General features: G+C 45.9%; 1 protein-coding gene across 1 annotated transcript; it reads right to left on the reverse strand.

Moving 5' to 3' along the window:
• Window positions 1-1,060: 1,060 nt before the first annotated feature.
• On the reverse strand, window positions 1,061-12,259 carry LOC101840583 (aldo-keto reductase family 1 member B10). Its single transcript, NM_001281679.1, is given in 10 exon segments — window positions 1,061-1,399; window positions 3,294-3,376; window positions 3,944-4,027; window positions 4,490-4,571; window positions 4,954-5,060; window positions 5,311-5,433; window positions 6,953-7,030; window positions 8,105-8,221; window positions 9,280-9,447; window positions 12,072-12,259. Coding segments are annotated over 10 exon segments (951 nt in total). The 5' UTR covers window positions 12,138-12,259; the 3' UTR covers window positions 1,061-1,356.
• Window positions 12,260-22,351: the final 10,092 nt, after the last annotated feature.

Raw genomic sequence — 22,351 nt, forward strand, 5'->3', positions numbered from 1 at the left:
CCCAGTCTTTTTGGTTGTGAGCCTGGCCTTTAACGGCTGAGCTACTCCTCTAGCCCTCAACATTCCAATCTTTAACATCAAACTCAGATCCCTTAATCAGCTTTGCAGAAGCATCAGCTGAAGATGGGACACTCCCCAGGGACTCTTCGTTCATACTGGTCACCACTTAGTTTTCAAGCCATTTCCTTCCTTCTCTCCCTCCTTCCTTTCCTTTTTATAGCACTTAGGCCAAGTGTTGCGAGATGTGAGCTGTGTTAGGTTTGTAAGACACTGAGGGGTGCACTCTCTCTCTCAATGAACAGAGTCTCTCCTTTGTGGGTTTCTCAGGCTATGTTGCTGGCGTCTCCATCTCTGGCATGATGACATATTACACACAAGGTGGAAAAAGAGCAGGAGAAGTTGATAAAGTCACAGGGAAAAGTGGAGGGAAGGTGCCAGGAGGAGGATTGGGAGGAGGAGGAAGAGGGCATCAAATTGACTGGAGCTCTCGCTGAGAACACCTTCCTTTGAAACTTGGTTTAGCCACCTGCTACCTGAGGCCCTCATCAAGTTCTTGGCTCCCTGATGCCTCTATGTGCTCTTCTGTAAAGTGGGAACTATGGGATTTTTCGATGCAGCGAGTTCAGTCATTCATAACACACTTCAAACTGTGTTGGACACTTTGGTGACTCCTGGTTAGCTTTGTCAGCTTGGCACAAATGGAACTCGCAGAGGAGGAGGGGGCCTCGGTTGAGGAACTGCCTGCATCAGCTGGCCCGTGCAGGTCAGTAGGGCATTTTCTTGACTAATGATTGATTAGTGTAGGAGGTCCAGGCCTCTGTGGGCAATGCCCGCCCTGGGCAGGTGGTGCTGGGCTGTATAAGGACGCAAGCGGAATAAGCCAGGGGGCAGGCCAGTGAGCAGCACTCCTCCACGCTCTATGCTTCAGTCGCTGCCCCCAACTTCCTGCTTCTGCTTCTGCCCTGACTTCCTGCTATGCTGGAGTGCGACTGAAACACGGAAGACAGATGAGCCCTCCTTTTTGTCATGGTGGTTATCACAGCAATAAACAACATACTTCAAGAAGCACTGCTATTGCTTTTATTGTATTGCCTTGGAGTCTTCAGGGTTACCCGAGTCCCTAGTGTTTGACTAAGATTTGGTCAGATCTCCCTAGTGAAAGCCATTGTCCTTTGTTTCTCCGAGTCGAATTTCCCTGTGACAGTCTGCTCCTGGTTGAACACAAGGATTTAAATTCAGCGTGGTCTGATGGGCCTATACCAAGGTTGATGTCAGACACACTTGGCTAAAGCAGGACTCAGGGAGGGAGTTTCGCACAATGCGATCCACCAGGCCTTCTCATCAAGTGAATCAGCTTCAGTATTCCTCATGGAAAGGGAAGTCGGGCTCATTGATGGCGCTGCAACATCAAACAGGAAGAATAAAAGTCCACAGAGGCAAAAATATGGTAGGAGGCCTTCTCATAGGGAATGTTCAGCTATCTTTGCGTCTTCAATCTCTTACCCAACATGACTGTGGACACAGGATATGGGGTTGGGGACACACGACATGACTTTCTCCCAAAGTATGAGAGGAGTATTAAGGAAGGAGGGCCTACAATCGATGACCTGGTCACCAGTAGACTGTCATAATGAAGGATCGTAAGCAAGCTGGCACACTGTTGTCTCAAATTCTCACATTGTTGTGAGGTGAGAAATACTGCTCAAATTGACAGATGTGTTATGAATATTAAATAAGCTTAAGATAAGCAAAGAGCTTAAAGTGTCTGCTCTCTGTAAACTACTATTCAGTGAATGTTTGCTGTAATTAATACTGTCGTCTTACTTTATGGTATCACCAAAACTACCCCAAGCCTCATCTCGAATGAATGAGTAGTAGAGATTGGATTAGGACCCAGATAGATAGACTTCTGAGTCCACCAAATTCACTAGCTCCCCACATACTCCTACTTGATACCCAACTGGTATAATAAACGCATCTCAAAACCTTGACTTTCCCAAAATGTTAATTCTGTACTTGAGTGGCTCAAGCAAAAACAAAACAGAGAAATAAAAACATATTCAACTGGTTTGGTTGGTTTTTTTTTTGGTTTTTTGGTTTTTTTTGCAAATCTAGTTGACTGTGTGTTCCCATTTATCTAGATGGTGATCGTCCTCATTTCCTCCCCGACACCATGGTCTGGGTCCAGTGACTCATCTTTTCCATGGGTTATTTTAAGTCTCTCAAGGCACAAGTCATTGTGAGTCTTTTAAGGGATATTAGGTCATGCCAGCCTCTGGTAAAAATCCCCTCATGGCTTACCCATCCTTTAGACCTCATAATCAAAGCCCTGTCCATGCTCCGTATTACCTGTATGATTGTAACCTAAGGTCTCCGACTTCCCTTTTCTTATTTAGTCATTGCACCACATTCTCAGTTGCATCTAGGGCTCTGAACCTGTTACATCAGGACATTTTCTATGGTTGCTATGACTGTCAGGATGCTATCCATGCCTCCCCAAATGCCTGTGTTACTCACCTTTCACCCCTGCTATCTCCCTAAATGCCTGTGTTACTCACCTTTTACCCCTGCTATCTCCCCAAATGCCTGTGTTACTCACCTTTTATCCCTGCTATCTCCCCAAATGCCTGTGTTACTCACCTTTTACCCCTGCTATCTCCCCAAATGCCTGTGTTACTCACCTTTTACCCCTGCTATCTCCCCAAATGCCTGTGTTACTCACCTTTTACCCCTGCTATCTCCCCAAATGCCTGTGTTACTCATCTTTCACCCTCTTCGACTATTATTTTATCAACGAAGTCTCCCCTAGACAATCATGTATTAAAGTATCTGTCACACAGGGCTCACTACTTCCTGTGCCTCTTGCCCTGCTTCATTTTTCTCTATGACACTTGTCACTCTCTGACATACACAGTAGAATGTAAGACTGGGAACAGGAAGTTTGTAGCGTGACGTCCTGACTATCTAGACCATTCCTGGTCTCAGCACATTGCAGTAAGTTACTGAGTGAATGAGGGAGGGAATGAGAACTTCTGACTCCCACATGGTAGTGACAACTCATTCCTTAAAAATCCCAGTTCTGTGTGTAAGATTCAGAAAATGAGCATCAAATAACAATGTTTCTTACTCTTAGTGATTATCCGGGACTCAAACGTTAATTTTGAGCTTCATAAACAGCATATGAAGACTAAAGTCATCCCATAACCCCTCATGCCTTCTGTTCCTTCCCACCAACCCTTTACAACCTTAGATAAAGCCCCGATCAACCTCCTACTTAGCCTGGTGCCACTTACGCAAACAGGCCACAGGCCCTCCAGTTTCTGTTGAAGCTTAGAATGGTGGCCATCTCTTCATCACTCAGCTGGAAGTCAAAGACCTAGAAAGGACAGAGTCCAAAAACATCCTTAGCAAGGAAAGTGTTGGTGGGATGTGAGGTTCTAGATGTTTCCCCTAATATATCTAAGACAAAGACATTATTCTGTAAATTGAGAGTGAATTATTTATAGAATGTGGTGTTCTAAGAGGTTAAAGATTTGGCTTGTAGGTGAGTTAATTGTGATTCCTGAACGGCATCTCAGAAGGACAATTTTTTTAAGTCCAGTCTAGATATCTACAAAACGTCTGTGAGTGGACAAAGTGTATAGTGGCCAGGACCATGACTGGCCTGTGACCTATGCACTCAGTGGTTTGCAGTGGCGTAAGGCACAGCTGTGGCCAGTCCTGACAGGGCTTTGGTGGTACCTGCCCCAGCCTATCCGTGACCCCTGGTGATCATCCAGCTCTGTTGAGGCCAGCTCTCTGGCTTAGGAGTTGATAAAGTGCTTGGAACATGGGAAGACACGCTGGCAATGACGGGATGGGATGGGATGCTGAAGGACAGGACCCTCCTCCCCTCCCACCATCTGTTCCACTGAAAAGTATCAGCTGATGGACCACGACTCACCTGAATGTTCTCCTGTATACGGGAGGGTGTCACAGACTTGGGGATCACCACCACATTCCTCTGGACGTGGAACCGAATGAGAACCTGTGCATGACGAAGGGAAGGATGTGGCCAGTTATCTACAGGAATACCTACCTCCTTTGGGTGAAATGACAACTGTCTAAGCAGATTCCTATGGCTTTACAACAATTAATATTGACAAGGCACCTCAGTATTTGGAACATTTGCCAGTTCCCTTCCCATGTCCCTTGATCCAGGAAACAACACTATGATTTTCCTAGTTAGGAATGAGGAGGATGGCCTGTTGTCATCCCTCCCTGAGACCCTATATAATTGGAACCTGAACCCAAAACCTGAGGGCTTGGCGGGAAGATGATGGACAGAGGAAGTCCTTGCTTCACTGATACTGGCACTATTTTCTGAAACTTCCAATGGGCTTATTACCCACATTTGTCCCTCTCCAAGGGATTAAAAGCAAGCCACAGTTAAATACACGACTACAAGAATGGACTGGTGGTTAAAAGAAAAAAAAACACTCCATGTTACCTGAGCTATTGTTTTCTTGTGATTTGCAGCAATCTCCTTGATCTTGGGAATCTCCATGACTACGGGGTCGTCTGGCTTGGCACTAGAGGAAGAAATATGACTGGAATGAAGACCACCATGGCTACTGGCCAGTGAGCAACTCAGTGTCAGGGTGAGCACTACAAGGCAGGTGGGGTGATGTGAAAATTTTGTGTTTTCCCCCTGGGTTCATGCATAGGCTCTAGTGTTTCAGCAGTTCTCGAAGACTGCTCCATCACTGGATGGCAGAAACGAACTATTCCGGGGGATCAAACATATTAACATTTTAAAAACACTTTACCCTGGCAGTCTCAATTGGGTTGCCAAACACATCGTCATTGATAACATTTTTCTTTGTGCCTTGAAAACCCATACTAATATTAACAAATTATGAAATGTTAATTTTAAGAGTGACAAAAGAAAGAGCCACCACTCTGAAGCCTTACTGAGGTCTGTCTGGAGAGCCCAGGGGGCTGTAGGCGGTGATACCAATGCCCTTGGAGTGACAGTACTCGATCAGTTTCTCCTGAGTGAGGTATGGGTGACACTCAATCTACAAGAGAAAACACCTCTATCAGAAAGCCTGCTTTCTGAGTGGCTCAAAAGAACTCTTCCCACTCAAGAAAACACGAACAAAGACCAAATGCGACTCATTGATAGATATGCTACGAAATGGACCCAAGGTCTGCCCCCCATCTCATCCTTAACACAGACTTCAGAGATGAGACACAGTAGATGGTATGGACTGTTGATCCCACTGTGAAGCAGTCACCAAGCAGGACCCTTCACCAAAGGGAACTTACCTGATTAACCACTGGCTTATGTTTGAGGCCAGGCTTGTTCAGGAGCCTTTCAATCTGCAAGTGGTTGAAGTTGGAGATGCCCAGGGCTTTCACCAGACCCTGGTCCACCAGTTCCTCCATGCCCTGTCACAGTAAGGAATAGCATTTAGAGGATGACAGGAGGATACGGAGATGCTGGTATGACTTAGTCCTTCGATATGAGGAATGGCCCTTGCATGGTAATGTTAAGTGAAGCACTAACAGGGATTTCCAACTAGACTGTGATACCCTCATGGCTCGTTCCAGCCCTCATACCCTTCCCCAGTTCAGTCTATAAGTCTGTGATCTCTCCTGTGTTAGATGGGTCATCTACCATTGAGCTGCATCTCCAGTTCCCATCCCCCTTTCATGTTTTGATTTTGAGGTAGGAGCTCTCTAAGTTAGACAGGTTGGCTTTCAGCTTACTCTGCAGTCCAGGCAGGATTTAAGCATCCTGCCTCAGTCTCTAACATGGCTCTGGTTATAAGTATGCAGTAAGGAAACCTTGCAGATAAATGGGCCATGGCAGGGCATCCAGCCTAGATGTGGGTAGCATGACATCTGTACCACTGGTGACTGTCCAACCCTGTTGCATCAACCTAAGGATCTAAGGTTTCTTTATTTATTACCTAAATACAATGATCTTGTTCTAAACTTATCACAGATAATTATCCAACCTAAAGCACATTAAACATGAATGTATAATTCATCCATTCTCAGTTCTTGTTTATATTGTTTCCAGAGTGTAAACATACACAATGCATGTGCTTCCTGCTTGGGACTCTTCCAGCCCCACTCACAAGCTAAGGTTTTAGTCACTGAGCCGTGAGCCTCAGGGTTCGGCTACCTCAGCTTATTTGACAGTTCAAATAGCATAGGGATGAGGAGGTGACGGTGAAATTATCTCATCCCAGGGGAGATGTTAGGAAGAGATTTAAATTGGGCCTGAAAACAAAACATGAAGGAAGGTGGTAAAAACATGCACAGTTTGGGGGAAAGGGCTTAAAGGCAGGGGCAAGCAGGGTGTGTTCAGCTTACACACAGTGTCTCATCTTTGGCTACTACTTGAACACTCTGAAAGAGATGAAGGAAATGGACTGTGGGTTCCACTCCCTGGCTTCTGAAGATTTCTCATTGAATGCAGCGTGGACACTGAGATGTTCTGAACTCCTCCGGAGATTTAGTACACAGAGTTGAAGACCACAGCATGGATGAGGATAGATTTTACTAGTCAAGACAGTGGAACATTGATGAGACAAGAAAGTCCAGCGGGCAGTGAGGTACTGTGAATGTTCTTCTGTGTCAGGTTTGGGACAGTTGTATGACCCATCTTGCCCTCCTTACTACACTCGTTTATTTCTCTTTCCCTCTTTTGGAGTCTGTTCCCTGTGGCTTGTACTTTATCCCTGGAACCTGCTTGATAGAAGGAATCAACCTTCTTCGGTCCTCTAATTTTGAAAATACCTCCACATACACCACTTTAGAGTGGAGAGGCAGAATGGGAGAATAATAGTCCTGGAGTTGTATACAAAGTACTGGAGTCTTTTCATACCAGCATAAAGTCTCGAGGTGACCTGACAGAAGACTTTAACTCTCAACACACTTGAAACAAGTTGGAACCTACCTCCCAGGCATCCAAGAATGTGGATTTACTCATGATAGGTTTGCCTTTACTATCTGTGGGGAATATACTAGTCCCAGCCTGTAAATAAAAACAAAGAGATACCTGTGAAGAGATGTCTCAGGACAGTGCATTAGGAAATGTCCATATCTGCATAGAATTTGCTCAAACTCTGGAGAGCTCACATTAAAAGCAGTAACTCTCAATCAATTTCTGTATCAGTCTAGCATGGGATGTGAGCCCCCTATTTCTGGCAATACTGAATGGGCTCCAGATCCATTAGTATATTATAAAAGCCATCATTACCATCCTAGAAATTAACCAATGCAAACCTGGAAGAATTTTAACTCCAAGGCCACTAGACAAAAGTTCTAACAGGAGAGAGTATGGTTATCTGGGGGAATCAAGTAGCCAGCTTTTGACTTTGCCACCTTCAGAAGGCTTGAGAGTTGGAGATCACACCACTATCACTATCACCGTTCATGAGGGCAACAGACTGAGAACGCACATCCCTCCCTCCAGTTCGTGGGAGCAGGGTCCCAGACACTGCAGACTGCTTCCTGAGGATGGGCTGGCTAACCGCCATTATCACTGAACTTTGGAGGTCACTCCCTAGGTATACTCTGATTTACAGGGACTTATGCAATATTATCCCAAGGCATCCTATCCAGGGCATTCCAGGGAGATGACTGGTCATTTGCAATTTCTCTGAGCTAGCAGAAATTACTGTTCCTTTCAAACACAGTTGTATAAAACCCAGCATGAGGTTAACCAAGTCCACCTGTTGCCTCAGCCTCATTTTTTTTCTTTCTTTCTTTTGCTATGCTCAAGATCTACTGGGAAACAGAGAGATGGCAAAGCAGAAAAAGAACGCTTATTGCTCTTGCAGAAGACCTGGGTCGGGTTCCCAGCACCCATGTGGTCCTTTACAACCATCCATAACTCCAGGCCCCAGGGTTCCCATGCTGTCTTCTGACCTCCACAGGCACCCAGCATGGACCTGGTGCACTTACATACATGTAGTCAAAGCACCCATACACAGAAAAATAAGAAGAAGATCTCCTACTTGATCCCTCCCAAGAGTCACAGTCTTGGCTCAATAGTTGTTTTGTGGCATCTCCCAGAAAGTAGAGTGAGGCAGAGAGCAGCTCTAACCTGGAATCCCTGCGGCCAGTGAACTAGATACAGGTCCAGATAGTCCAGTTTCAGATCCGAGAGGGTTTTCTGGAAGCATTTCTTCACCAGGCCTTTCTCAAAGAAGGTGGGCCACAGCTGCAGGTGACAAGAGGGCATGAGGAATTTGGAGAAAAAGGGCCACACCACAGTCGCTCTCCCCCTTTCTCGATTTGTAAACCTGGGAACAGGTCATCCGCTTACAATAAATTTAGTTAAGAAATGCAATCCAGTAGTGAATGAAAAAAAAAAAAGAAGAAGAAGAAGAAGGAAAGAAAAAAAAGAAATAAGGAAAGGACATGCCATGCCATGACTACTCTTAGGTATGGTGGAGGAAAAAGTTTATTGTAGATAAGAGGGAGAACATAGCCAGAGGCAGGGACATCTGGGACAGAGTGACCATGACCAGGCTGAGATGGGCACTGGGAGGAGGGTGGAGAAAGAGGAGGGAAGAGGTGCAGCAGACTGGAGGCCAATGACACAAAAGAGGCAGGCCATCAGAATGTCTGGATTACATAGGGAAGAGCCTCTGGGGTGAGGGCAGCCCAGCCCCGGGGCTGCAGAGTTCAGGGTAGAGGCTGGGGTATGTCAGCCATACCCTGTAACAGGTGGGGACTGAAGGATGCTCGGAGAACCTGGAGGCCAAGTCCCCCTTGCTATATGAAACAGTCACCTCTTCTGTCTGTCCCACATTTCAAACTGAACAAATAGGTCATCAGCTCTCATCAAGTGCATTAAGTCTTCAATGCTCTTGGTATTCTCTTTGTTTCTTTAGTCATTTAACATGGTTGGCCACCGACTAAAATTTCATATTCCTGTGCTATGCCTTTTCCTTGGCTCTCATGTCTCAGAGGGCAGGAGTTTTGGGTGGTTCTTATAATGAAAGCATTAGGATGCAATTAGGTGCAGTGGACCCTGTTAGTAATTCCTTATCCCCTTCACGGTCAGGCCCTGTGAAGAATGACACTGGGTATACACAGGTGTGGCTTCTCCAACAGTGGGTGTGTTTGTGTGTGGAAATCTGTATAGATATAATGAAGGGGGGAGGGCTATGAGATAAACAGGTGTAGAGGAGCAGCTGATAAGCTCTTGAAGCTGGCCACACCCAGATACTTTCACCTGTGTTGAAGTCCTATCCACCAAGCCGGCCACCGTACCTTGCTGACGATGAAGAGGTCCTCCCGCTTCACAGACTTCTCTTTGATCTTCTCTTGGATGGCTTCCCCTACTTCACTCTCATTCTGATAGGCGTATGCACAGTCAATGTGGCGATATCCAGCATCAATGGCGGCCTTCACAGCTTCCTTCACTTTCCCTGGTGGAGACTGCAAGACAATAGAAAAGAAAGATACTCCCAAGGCCCGTTCCCTCTTAAAGGATCCACAGAGACCATATTCTCAAATCCACAGCCTTGCTGGGGTCTTAATTCCAAGAAAGGAAAATATACATTACAAAAGCTTCCAAATGAAAAGAAAAGGTGAACTATTTTTTTATTGTTATTTCACTCCATTTTTAGGTTATTATACAAGTGATGGGTTTCATCATGGCATCTTATTACATATGTCATTGTAATTATGATCACCCGTGTCCTATTCTAGTCAACTATTAGTTGTCCTCTAATCCAGGTTGATCTTGAAGTGCACCCAGTTTCTGAGAGTGACTGATGGCTCCCCTTGCAACTTGCTGAAGGCCAGGCTGAGAACTAGATTCTGAAGGGACCAAGAGGGATTTTCAGGCTCCAGACAGTTAGAAGGACCTCAAAATGGTCATTGCAAACTAGTCTGCTCTGCCATGGTACAGTATGAGGCTGAGCAGATCCCTCAACTTCTCTAAACCTTGACAAACAAATTACAGCAGCAGTACTGGGCCTGCCTCTTGAGACATTTGTGTGGCTTGTTTGCCACAAGACTGAACTTTTTAGCATATCACCTGGCACTTAGTAAGGCTGGGTTGATGTAACCAATATACACCTAATGTTTCAGAGAAGGAACAGATAGGAGACTTTATAATAATCCATTCCCCCACACACACCAATAAGCAAAAGGAGACAAAAGGAGAGAAAAGAACATTGGAAATACCACCTTCTGATCTAACCTAGCCAAGACTTGGTGTGGGGAAATAAACACTCGCACTCACATAGTGCTGCATGCCTATAATCCCACCAGGAGGGTCACAGCCTTAAGGCCAGCCTGGGGCACACTGCCCTCTTCCTTCAAAACAGAACAATACCCTGCTGGATGCGGAGGCCCAAGTTTGGAATCTCAGCAACTGGGAGGTAGAGGGTAGACGAATCCGAAGTTCAAGACCAAAGACCAGTCCCTGCCACATAATGAGTTATAGGCCAACTTGGGCCACAAAAGATGCTCTCAAACAATAAAAATAACACCTCTCACAAAATCTAAAATTTCTTTTTAAGTATCAGACTTGGAGAAGCCCATAAAGCAGAGGACATCAGCTATGCCAGCATGGGGACAAGGGACAGCCAGAAACTCAAAAGCTCTGGGTCCAGGTTCAAAGCCCCACCCTCCCGCACATCCACTGATGGGCAGACTCCTTACAGCTGCACCATCTTATAGACAGAAGTTTCTATCCCATCAGCTGCTCCCAGATAATCACACAGAAACTAATTATAAATGCCGGGCCGATCGCTTAGGCTAATTTACAGCCAGCTCTTACAACTTAAATTAAGCCACTTCTATTCTTCCTCCCAGCATTCCCTCTGCCCCTAAAATCAGCTTTTAATTACCAATGAAAGCAACCCATCTTCTCCTTGTACAGAATTATTCCACAGCACCATCTCCTTACTTTGAAAACAACTCCCTTACAATATTTACATCGCTTTTGAAAGTCTGAGCGTTCATCTCTTCTAAATGTATTCAGGGCAAGTAGATTCCCTGCCGATTTGTGGTTATTTGTTACCATGATGGAACGTGAAATTTGTAATTTGTTTGCAAGTCTTGCTGTTCTAGGGAGATTTCAATCCAGCACCAAACCAAAGAGAGGTCCTACCCTCTGTGCGAAGATGAAAAGAGAAACAGAAGAGGAAGACTAGAGATAAGTCTGAGTCAGGAGAGAAGGGTTCCCAAATAGCTCATGATGTAGGGATGAAGGTTTACATCTGTAATCCCAGCATCCAAGAAGCTGAGGCAGGAGTGTTACCCCAAGTTCCTCCGGGGCCAGTTTAGGTTACAGAGTGAGACTCTGTCTCAAGAAATCAAACTTTCAACTAAGAACAGTTCCTGTAAACAAGCTGACTATTATAGTGTTATCACTAAGGAGGAAGTCAGAGAAGGCAGAGTTACACGATGAAACAGCGTCCGACTTGTCCCAAGAGAGGCTGAGAAATTGGCTTCACTGAACAGTGGGATGGGCATGGAGCAAGTTGCCAGGAGAGATTAACACAACCAGGGCGGAACCTGAGCTGGCTACCTGCCCAGGCTCCGTAGTCCTCAGGCTGCTCAGATTCTACTGTGTCAGGGAATCACATGGAGTCTTGGTGAAGGGCAGGCGCCAGCTCAGTAGCCTTGGCTGGGGTCTGAGACTCTGCCTGTCCCCAGGTCCCCAACCACTGGGATACCTGCATAGAGTCTTGCATTATGAACAGGAGAGAGAGCCAGGTCATTCAGAACTCTCTCCTCTCAGTCACTCAGCCAGTAACAATCCAACAGGGAGCTTCTGTGTCCCAAGGAAAAACTGCCTGAGAAAATAACTGCCCTGAAAACAACTTTCTTCCCAAAGTATAGCACCAACGGGAAGCCTGATAGTTGCCAGCGAATTCTGGGAAAGGCTCAGAGCTCTAAGAGGAACTTTGCAATCCAAATAAGCTCCAAATGAAAGGACATTGGGTGACAACTCTAGGCTTCCAAACCAAATGCAGATGCTGTTCGATAAAGGGAAAATGCCAAGGTCCCCCCTCAGGAGAAGCAGGTGGCCAAGACTGCACACTCACCTTCCAGGTGCCCAGACCCACGATGGGCATCTTGGCTTTGGTACTGAGCTCCACGAAGGTGGCCATGGCTGCTGCCGAGACTTTTCCGAGACAGCAGATGAATGCCTGCTTCCTCTTCAAGGAAGCTGGTGGAGGTTTTATGTCCTGGATGAGGAGGCGGGCTCTTACTGCATTGGCAAGTAGCCACAGTGTTAGAGCATTAGAACAGGAATGGCATTTCAATTTTTAAAGGGCTGATTGGTGTAAACAAAGATAAAACTCCTCACAGTTCAAAGTGTCCTTCGTGCAGAATGCTTAATTAAATGTGGAAGTGAACTATGTAACATGGGTGAAAGGTTCTCCGAGATAAACTGTTAAGTTTATTTACAAAGAGACAATGCCATGGGAGTTGATATAACTCTAATGAACTGAGTGGGTATTCAGTTTGAGGCAAGGGAAAATGTCAAGGCAAACTAAGACATCTTAAAATAACTTTTGAAACAACTGTGGTTGGCCATAGAATTTTAAACAAGGAGATGTCTGTTCTAGAGTAAACTGGCAGGTGAGTTAGTGAAAAGGTAGCCTTTGTGTCAGGATGTGGTTCTGCAAATGCCAGTAATTTAATCTGTATTCATGTAATTCTGCCAGATTGTTGCCCAAAATTTTCTGTAAGCAAAAATTGGGAATCCATCTTCCTCAAGACGCAGCTGTTACCACTCTTGAGCATGTACCCAAAGGACACTCCATCCTGCCACAAGGACCCTTGCTCAGTTATGTTTATTGCAGCATTATTCGTAATGGCCAGAAACTGGAAACAACCTAGATGTCCCTCAACAGAGTAATAGATAAAGAAAATGTGGTACATTTACACAATGGACTATTACTCAGCTATTAGACACGATGATATCATGAAATTGCAGGCACATGGATCAAACTAGAAAAAAATCATCCTGAATGAGGTAACTTGGATGCAGAAACACAAACATGGCATGTACTCAGTTATAAGTAGGCATTATCTGTTAAGTAAAGGATAATCGTGCTACAATCCACAGCCTCAGAGAGGCTAAGTAACAAGGGCCCAAGGGGAAATACATGGATCTCCCTGGAAAGGAGAAACAGAATAGATTTTGTAGGTATACTGGGTACATGCGAGGATTATGCACACATGGGTAAAGGGGAGAGTACCAGGAGAGATGATTGGAATCGGGGGTGTCTAGGGGGTGATGTGGAAACCTAGTGCAACCAATCAGATTCATTTGCTCCTCTGTCTTTAGGAACAGCCATGTTTCTAGAGAACTAAAGATACATAACTAAAGATACTATTTCTAAGGTTTAAGGAGGAAGTGGTCAGCTTCTGGAAGGTTCCCAACTGCCCTAGGGCTTGGGAACCCGAACTTTGTTTCACCCTACAGGTACAATGGAGTCTGTAGTCAAAACGGCAGCAGTTAGGGTAAGGTGATTTTTGCCTGTTCCCAACATGGTCACGGAGCGTTCTGCCAAGCTCATTACAAGACTCCTTTTTTTTTATTCACATGTTGGTGGGCAGTCTCACTATGCAAATTTCTCCACAGAGGCCAGGCTGCTGTCATCCTCTGAGCAGAGGCCAGGCATGCCCACTGCCTTTGCAAGAAGTCCACGGCCATGCCCCGGAATGTCAACAGCCCCTGGCATGTTTACCGGAGAATCGGCCATTCCTTTCTGTCTCTTTCCTTTGAGTTTCTCTTTCAGGCATAGTGAATTGATATCTTGTAGCCCTGGATCCTTGGCTGTCTCCTCCCTCTCCATTTTCCAGGCCTGTTTATTCTGCTCCACAGGTGAGCGGCTCTGACTTACCAGTGAGCCCTGAGAGGTTCCAGGGCCACAGGGTTTCAGTCCTGTCTTGCCATCGCTGCTGGCTGGTGACTTTCCCAGCCCACCCCACAGGGTGCTTGCTGCTGTGGCTGGCCCCTGAGCTGGCTGGGAATGGGCCCTTGGCAATCCTGGCTTTGTCTCCTCAGTCCCACTTTCCTGGCTTCACCCACAAAGTATGACAAGAATTTCAATCCTGGGCTTTCAGTCAGGGAGAAATGTCCCAAATCACAGAGGAGAGGTGTCCCCTTCCATGCGATAGGGGCCAACAGAGTGAGAGGAAGCTTCCTGGCACCCTCGTGTGGCGCTCACAAGACAGGCAGACAAACCAGGGAGCTCTGTAGTCACAAGTAGCCAGTGGAGGGGAGAGACCAGTGGTTAGAGCAGGCAGAGGAGAAAACAGCTGGAGAGGTGCAGTGGGAGGGGCTTTGGGGAAAGAGAGGGTTCCACTAGAAGAACAGGTGCTTAGTAAGTATAATAGCCCAAGCAGTGGAGCCCCGAAGGGCGGAGCAGGAATATGCCCATATGGTGGGTGCTACAAAGCTGGGAGACGCTCCCAGAGCCACACAGAAGACACCCACGGAGCAGGGGAGGAGGGAGGGATGGTCAGATAAGGTGGGAGGAAGAAGCCGCAGACTTTAGTACCAAATTCTGTGGGTGGGCGGGTGGCAAAAGCCAGCAGAAACTAATGATCCCTCCACACCTTAGGAGACGGAGTCAGATTTGCAGCCTGGTTCAGAGTGGCCGAGTTCCTTGGGAGGGAACTCACGTATGCCACTTCTGGTTTCCAGTAGCAGATGAATGAAAAATAAATGGATAGATAGATAGAGTAAAAATGACATGACAACTCCTAGGTATGTATGGTGGAGGAGAAGGTTCATGGTAGATATGAGGGAGAGTATAGATAGAGCAGTATCTGGGAGAGAGTTCAGCGTGGACATGACCCTGAGCTATGTAAGGAGATGGGGGTTGGGGGGAGACAGACCAAGAGGTCAGGAGGGTAAAGGGTAGATGAAATAAGACCAGGTAACCAAAATGGTTGCGCTATTTAGGGAAGGAAAGCTGAGGGAAGGGCATTCCAAGCCCTGGGCTGGAGAGTTGGGGTATAGAGTAGATACGCCACCCCTGCCCTGTAACAGTTAGTGACTGAGGGATCCTGGGAGAACCTGGTGGCCTGGTCTGCTTTGATACGTTAAATAGGCACCTCAGCCCTTCGTCCCAGGGTTTGAGACCTAATAGTGCTAATAATCAAACTCGGGGATTTGTGCACACTCCTCAAGCGCCTACCCTCTTAGTTAATTCCCTATTCCCCCCCTCCTTCCCCCACCTTCATGAGAAATGTGGACAGCATTCCTCTAACTCACTGTGTAGCCAAGGTTGGCCTTCATCTGCTGACCTTCCTGCCTCCAAGCCTTGAGTGCTGGGATTCTAAGCATGGGTCATGCTTGATTTCTTTCTTTTTTTTTTTTTTTTTTTTTTTTTTGTTGTTGTTGTTTGAGACAAGGTTTCTCTGTATAACAGCCCTAGCTGTCCTGGCACTCGCTCTGTAGACCAGGCTGGCCTCGAACTCACAGAGATCTGCCTGCCTCTGCCTCCCGAGTGCTGGGATTAAAGGCGTGTGTCATCACCACCTGGCTTTATTTCTTTTTAAAATTATTGGTTGAGAATTCTATACAAGCACATAATTTGTTTTGATCGGGTCTACTCCGCATTCCCAGCTCTCCAATGCCTTTTCTACTCCATCCCCACCACTATTCCTAACTGTGAGTTCTTTAGAAAGCAAACATGACCCCGCCCACTCATGCTCCTCTCTTTCTGCTCTCTCCTCCCCCACCCCTGCCCCCCTCCCCCGAGGTTCCCCTGGGGCAGACGCGACTTTTCCTGTCTCCCTCTTCTCTTCTGTCTCTTCACCTCTTTTCTCTTTCCTTCCCCACCTCCCGTCCCTTTCTAATAAAACTTCTCACTAAGCTCTGTCTTCCTGGCGTGTCTGTCCCCACTCCAGTCACCCGCCTCCGGATCTAGGCAAGGTTCCCTTCAAGCCTTATCTTAACAACTACTCATTTGTCTGCCTGAGCCTGCGCGCGTCTGTTCACTTACCTCTAGAAAGGCACTCGAGTTTCCTCAGAGGTTGTGGACTTTGAGTAATGTAATTTCTCTGCTGACTTGCCGTGAGTCAGCAAATTCTGCGTAGCTGAATGTCAGAAAGCTGGACTCCCTTAACGTAAACAGGAACTAAGCTTTGTGGGTGAAAGAAAAAAAAAAAAAAAGACTGCCTCTTTTGCCTGTTGGGTGTCTCCTGTGAGAGATGAGATCCAGAGGGGAAGGGGAAAGCAGATGTTGATTTTTGTTTTGTTTTGTTTTTCGAGACAGGGTTTCTGTGTATTGCTTTGGAGTCTGTCCTGGAACTTGCTCGGTAGACCAGGCTGGCCTCGAACTCACAGAAATCCACCTGCCTCTGCCTCCAGAGTGCTGGGATTATTAAAGGCATGCCACCAACGCCCAGCCAGATGTTGATTTTTAGGGACCGCAAGTTTAGATTCAGTTTAGTGACAGACAAGTCCTGACCCGATCGAAGTCAGAGTTGTGGGGGCTGGTTAGATTTAGAGGCAGGATGTGGCTTGGACAGATGAAGCCTAGTGAACCTCGGCTGTCATGTAAGATGTCATTCCTGGTCCAAGCCAGGAGTGTGGGGTAGATAGGTCTCATAGAAAAGGCTGGATGTGGCATGGCAGGGTCCTGAGGTCTGGGAGATAGGGAGGAAGGTTCCTGGTCCCGCTCCTTTGGAGTGAAGACCGAATGTGTGCTGGATGTAGGACCCACGCTAAGCCTGCTGGGTTGTGGGAAAGGAGCGAGCATGTAAGGTCAGCGCACTCACCAGGCTAGGCTGGGAAGGAGGCTGTGGTAGTCTGGATACCCAGTGGGTGGTGAATTCGGTGAACAGCACACGGGCTCTCTCGGGACTGTGTGTGTTAAGATAAAGCTTGTGGGGAACCTTTGCACATTCCATGGCATGACCACGGCAGGCGAGGGTGACCAAGGGGTGGGGGCGGGATGCGAAGACCCCCGCCAGGCAGACAGAGCTTAGTGAGAAGTTTTATTAGAAAGGGAAAGGGGGGGGGGGTAAAGAGACAGAAGACAGAAAAGAAGAGGGAGACAGGAAAACTCCTGTCTGCCACAGGGGAACAACGGGAAAGAGAGAAGCCGGAAAGAGAGCATCAGTGGACTGGGGTCTTTCTTTTAAAGGGTCCTTTGCACCTGGGCTGACCAGGGTACTGCTTGAGTGCATTCTGCCAGGTGACAGGGGCAGGCCAGCAGAATGCCCGGATCCTTACAGTGTGTATTTGTCATATTTATTGCAGCCCCAAATTAATAATTTTGGGGAGGGGGAGTTAAAACGAACAGCTAAAACATCTGCTTTGAAAGGACTGAAAATCTGCTTATATCATTCAGTGAAGTATTTTATAAGTTCTGTAAGCGCTTCGTCGGTGTAAGCGTTTCGTCAGGATGGGTCAGGACAGGATGGAACAGGAGTGGGTCAGGTATTCTGGCACTCGGGAGTCACAGAATACCCAGTGTTACACAGCTCAGGTGGAAAGGTATCCTGGAGCTCGGGAGCCAAGGACCACCACAGGTTGCAGTAAGCTTGGCAGCTTACAGCCTTGCCTCAGAGAAAGGCTTCTCCGGTGTTATCAGCTCCGCTCCGGCAGGACAGGGTCTTCCAGCTGGGGATGTTCGCCTAGTGTAGCAGTTTTGCTCCGCAGGAGGTTTCTCGGGCGAAGTTGCTACAGTTCAGCTCTGCTCCTGGAGAGCCGAGCGGAGAGCAGGGAGCCGGGAGCAGAGTGTAACAACTCCGCTCTGCCAAGGAAGGTTTCCCGGGCAAGTGTTACAGCGCTGCTCGCTCTGCTCTGCTCTGCTCTGCCCAGGGTCGCCTCTGCTCTGTCGCCACCGCAAAATAAGATCTTCACCCGAAGCTCATCCACAGGGGTTTATTGGAAGACAGCTGGACCAGCCAAGCTGAACATACACAGGGTTTATATAGGGATTCCTAGGGTTGGGGAAGTTTTTCCAGAGTAGGGATTGGTCCGATTTCAGTGCTGAGCTCAGATTGGCTAGAGCTCTGCTCTGGGATTGGTTACTTTTTTACACAGGATTAGGGTCAGATTTGGCTCTGGTTTCAGGGCCAAAGTGTGTTTCTTTCTCTGGTCCTTTTTAGCCTTTTGGCTCCAATTTTAGGGCCAGGGTACATTTCTTTCACTGACTCTGATTCCAGGGACAAAGTGTGTTCCTTTGGCACTGGTTTCAGGGTCAGGGTACATTTCTTTGGTTGTGGTTGCCGGGCCAAAGTGTGTTTCTTTGGCTCTGCTCAGGGTGTGTTTCTTTGACTGGTCCCTTTTCCCTACACTGCGTGTTCCAGTCTGGCCTGGAAATTGCTGTGTTCTCAGCTTGGTAACTAAAGATCCTCCAAACTCAGTCTTTTTTTAATAAATGCTGGTATTATCTGTGTGCCACCCCTCCACACAATTTTATGTTCCATGCCAAATTTGGCAGTCCCCAAATGAGAGCCACGGAGACTGTCATTTGCTCAGTGTTAAAGGAAATCCAGGCATGTCCAGATGGCTGACAACACAGGTTGTTCAGTGGCTCTCTTGGAGGGAAAGGTGTGGATTAGAACTAGTAAATAAAAGAAAGATAAAATTGTTGAGAGCTAGAGTGAGCACGTGGGTGTGGACTTCCGGGCTTTGCAGGGCTTGGAACAAGAAGAGAACAGCTTCGATTCAGATAGCTCTTGGGACCCGATTGCTGGGAGCTTCTCTTTAAGAACTCAGAAGAGAGCTGATCATGCTCCAGTTGATAAACTCACTAAGGACTTTGTTTAGAAAGTCACTCGTGGGCATTCAGAGAGCACTGGTCAGTGGTGTTCTACTTGAGTAAGCACTGTGTGGCCTAACCACTCACTCACTCATTAATGAGAATGACCCTGGCATTACAGCAGAATGCTTTTTGTTTTTTCCAAAAAGCAAAAGGCATCATTTTACTCGTGATGGATAATACCTATGATGTAATGTACTTAGGAGGTTGATGCAGGAGGATTAAAAAGCCAAGGCCATTGTTGGCTACCAGGGAGTGAGAGGCCGGCCTGAGCTAGAGTCCCTTGCTCAAAAGAATGAAGTTCAAGGCTACACTGGGCTGCGGAGAAAGTCAGCCGCAGGCTAAGCATGGCAATGTAGTGAGCACTTGTTTCAAAAATTTAAAAACCATTTTGGGAAATTTGTAGAAACTCAGTCTTAAAGGACTAGCCTGGCAAGGGGATGTTGTATAACAGTTTCCTCCCCAGAGACTGAAACATCCCATCTTGCAGGGAAATCCTTAAGCAAGAAAGCTTAAAAAACAAACAACCAACAAAAACTCAAAAAAAAAACAAAAAACAAAAAACGCTTCAGGTAGTTCCTGAAACTGAGCAGATTCACTAGCCCCTTCCCTGTCAGACTAGCAATAGCAACAGAGCTGCCAAGAAGATTCCCAGAGAAGCCAAGCTGCAAAGAAGACCAGAACAGCTGCCCAGAAGAAGCAGGAAGCAGCGGAGCTTCCTGGGAGAGGTTTAGGCCGACTGAGACACGGGAAAGGATGCTCTAGCCTGTCCAGCTGCTCACAGACTGTGTAGTGCATTCCAGCTGTGCGAGGGTGGGCTTTTGTGATGCAATCATCTTTGAGTCTTTTCTGCTCCTGTAAGTCACTCCTCACCCATACTCTTATAAGTAGCCCCACTAAAACTCACTGGTTCGCAAAACCGGACTTTGGCGGTATCCATACTTTGGTCTTCTGCGAGTTCCCTAAATGGGGTTGATCAGGTGTGTGCGCTGCCATCTCCCCAGAAAATGTTTTGTCACACAACAGCAAAGGCCCTGGCTTTCATCCCTAGAACTGACAAAGGCTAACTCTGTCTGAGCCCTATCGGTCAGTATATTATGTGTTTAAAAAGAGAAGAAGAAGAGAGCTGTGTGAGACATTAGTGCTGAAGTGAAGGTACAAATAGGACATAGAACATAAATTATCATAACATGGTGGCCCAGTGCAGCCAAGAATCTGAGGACCATTACATGTGCAATGTTCACATAAAGGGTCAGTGTTTTCCAAAACAAAGAGTCAGGGTGGCATTAGTTTGCATTTGTACAAAACCCTCAGTGTATGCTTCTTCCTAACTTAATAAATGTATCTGCGTCTGTAGGTGGGGTATGCTCACATGAGTGCAAGTGCCTGAAGGAGCCAGAGCTGGGCTTACAGGTGGTGGTGAGCTGCCTGACAGGGGTGCTAGGAACTGGGCTCCAGTCCTTTGAAGAGCACTGAGAATTAACTTCTGAATGTATGGTTCAGTTAAAGACTGCGGGAAGCTGGATCCCCCACCTCCATTTATTCTTTTTTTTTTTAAGAATTTCATCCGAGTACCGTATATCCTTCTTGGCCCTCCTTTCACCCCTCTCCAACTCCTCCCACCCCCATAAATATCTTACTGCATCCACTTAGTGTTTAGCACTGACCACTTGCGACTGGATGATCTATTAGAGGGCTCATCCCTGGAGAAGACTGATTCTCCATTTCTCAGCAACCATTGATTTCTGATAACATTTTGTCTAAGGGGTAAGGCTCTGTGAGAGTGCCCCCATTCAGGCTTGCACGTTGACTTGTGGCCTTCCTCTTGGCTGTGACTAGAAACTCCATTATTTACTTCTGGGAAAATAAGAATAGAAGAAAATAGCACCATAGTTTCAGAAAACAGTTTCAGCTTCATAAGGTCCTTGAAAACATCATGCAGATCCCAGACACTGTGAGTCTTCAAAATCAACTCCCTGCATCTAACTAAGAACACTAGATAAGCAAGCCATGCTCTTATACCTCATTCAATGCAGGGATGAGAGAGCCCCATTCTAGAAAAAAAGAATAGTCAGGTAAATTCTTCAAACTCCAGAAAGGTTATTCTACTTTTATCTAGGATGAAACTACGATTTCTTAATTTTTAATCAGAAGTTAAAAAAATCTTTATTATTGTTATTGTTATCAAAGATAAAGTTTTTCTATGTAGCTCTTACTATCACAGAACTCACTTTGTAGATCAACCTGGCCTTAAAGATATTATTATTTGAATATTAAATAATTAAAATATTAAAACTCCCTTTGAAATATTAAAACAGTCATCAAAGTTGATCTATGATGAAATTTAAATTTCAGATTTTTCAAAGAGTAGCTCCTTGATTCATAAGTCAAGAAGTAAAGGGGAATTAATTTTTGAGACAGGGTCTCTCTACATAGCCTTTGCTGTCCTGGAACTTACGACATAGACAAGACTGGCCTCAGACTCACAGAGATTCACCTGCCTCTGCCACCCAAGTGCTTGGGTTAAAGACATGCACCAACATGCCTGGCAGAATTCTAATTTACAATTCATTTTCATAGCTCCACGTAAGTTTTTCTATGATTATGTTGGCGATATTTTAGAAGAAATAAAAAAAAACAGAAGGAAGTTATACTCCAAGTGAACTAAAAATTGCACATAAATTTAAATGTACATGACGCCCCAGCAGCACCTTTGTGAGAATGTGTTTATTAATACATAAAGCCAGGTGAATATCCTTATTCCCAAAACGTGACCTTATAATTAGCTGTTGAATTTTTGAAAGATTGAGACCAAACATGTTATACTAATTTATTAGTAGTAAACGTTAGCAACATTAAGCTATTATTTTGATAGACTATATATATTTGCTTTTGTGGCAGGGTTTTACAAAAAGCCAAATGTCAAAACAAACCTACTCCTCTGTTTTGCAATGCTGCTGTGGTATTTATTTCTTAAAACAAGTGGGTTTATGCGCTACTCCACAGCTTGTAACTAGGTAACAACTGCATTATTTGTATAAGAAAAGAAGAAGTTACCGGATTCTTTTCCCAAAGAATGGTACTTTCTAAGCTCTATTTCTTTGTTGCTGTTTATTTTCCTGGCCAGTTTCTATGCTTCTCTTGTGTTCTTTATGTTATCAAGACAGTCATGCATAGTCCCTGGTGGCCTTGAACTGACTGTATAATTTATAATGGCTTTGAGTCTTGATCCCCATGCTTCCGGCTTCTAAATACTGGGATTACTGATGTGAATCACATCTGGATCTGTTTCCTGCCTTTATATTATTTATTTTCCAGCTTTCCAAGTGTGTCCCATAGCTAGATTAAAAACCTGTACATGAATGGTGTCCATATCTTAGCACTGTAGACTTAGAATCCTCTTAGCACTGTAGACTTAGAATCCTCTTAGCACTGTAGACTTAGAATCCTCTGTGCACTGTAGACTTAGAATCCTCTTAGCACTGTAGACTTAGAATCCTCTGTGCACTGTAGACTTAGAATCCTCTGTGCACTGTAGACTTAGAATCCTCTGTGCACTGTAGACTTAGAATCCTCTGTGCACT

The sequence above is a fragment of the Mesocricetus auratus genome, unplaced genomic scaffold (assembly GCF_017639785.1).
Source record: "Mesocricetus auratus isolate SY011 unplaced genomic scaffold, BCM_Maur_2.0 Super-Scaffold_100019, whole genome shotgun sequence".
NCBI lineage: Eukaryota > Metazoa > Chordata > Mammalia > Rodentia > Cricetidae > Mesocricetus > Mesocricetus auratus.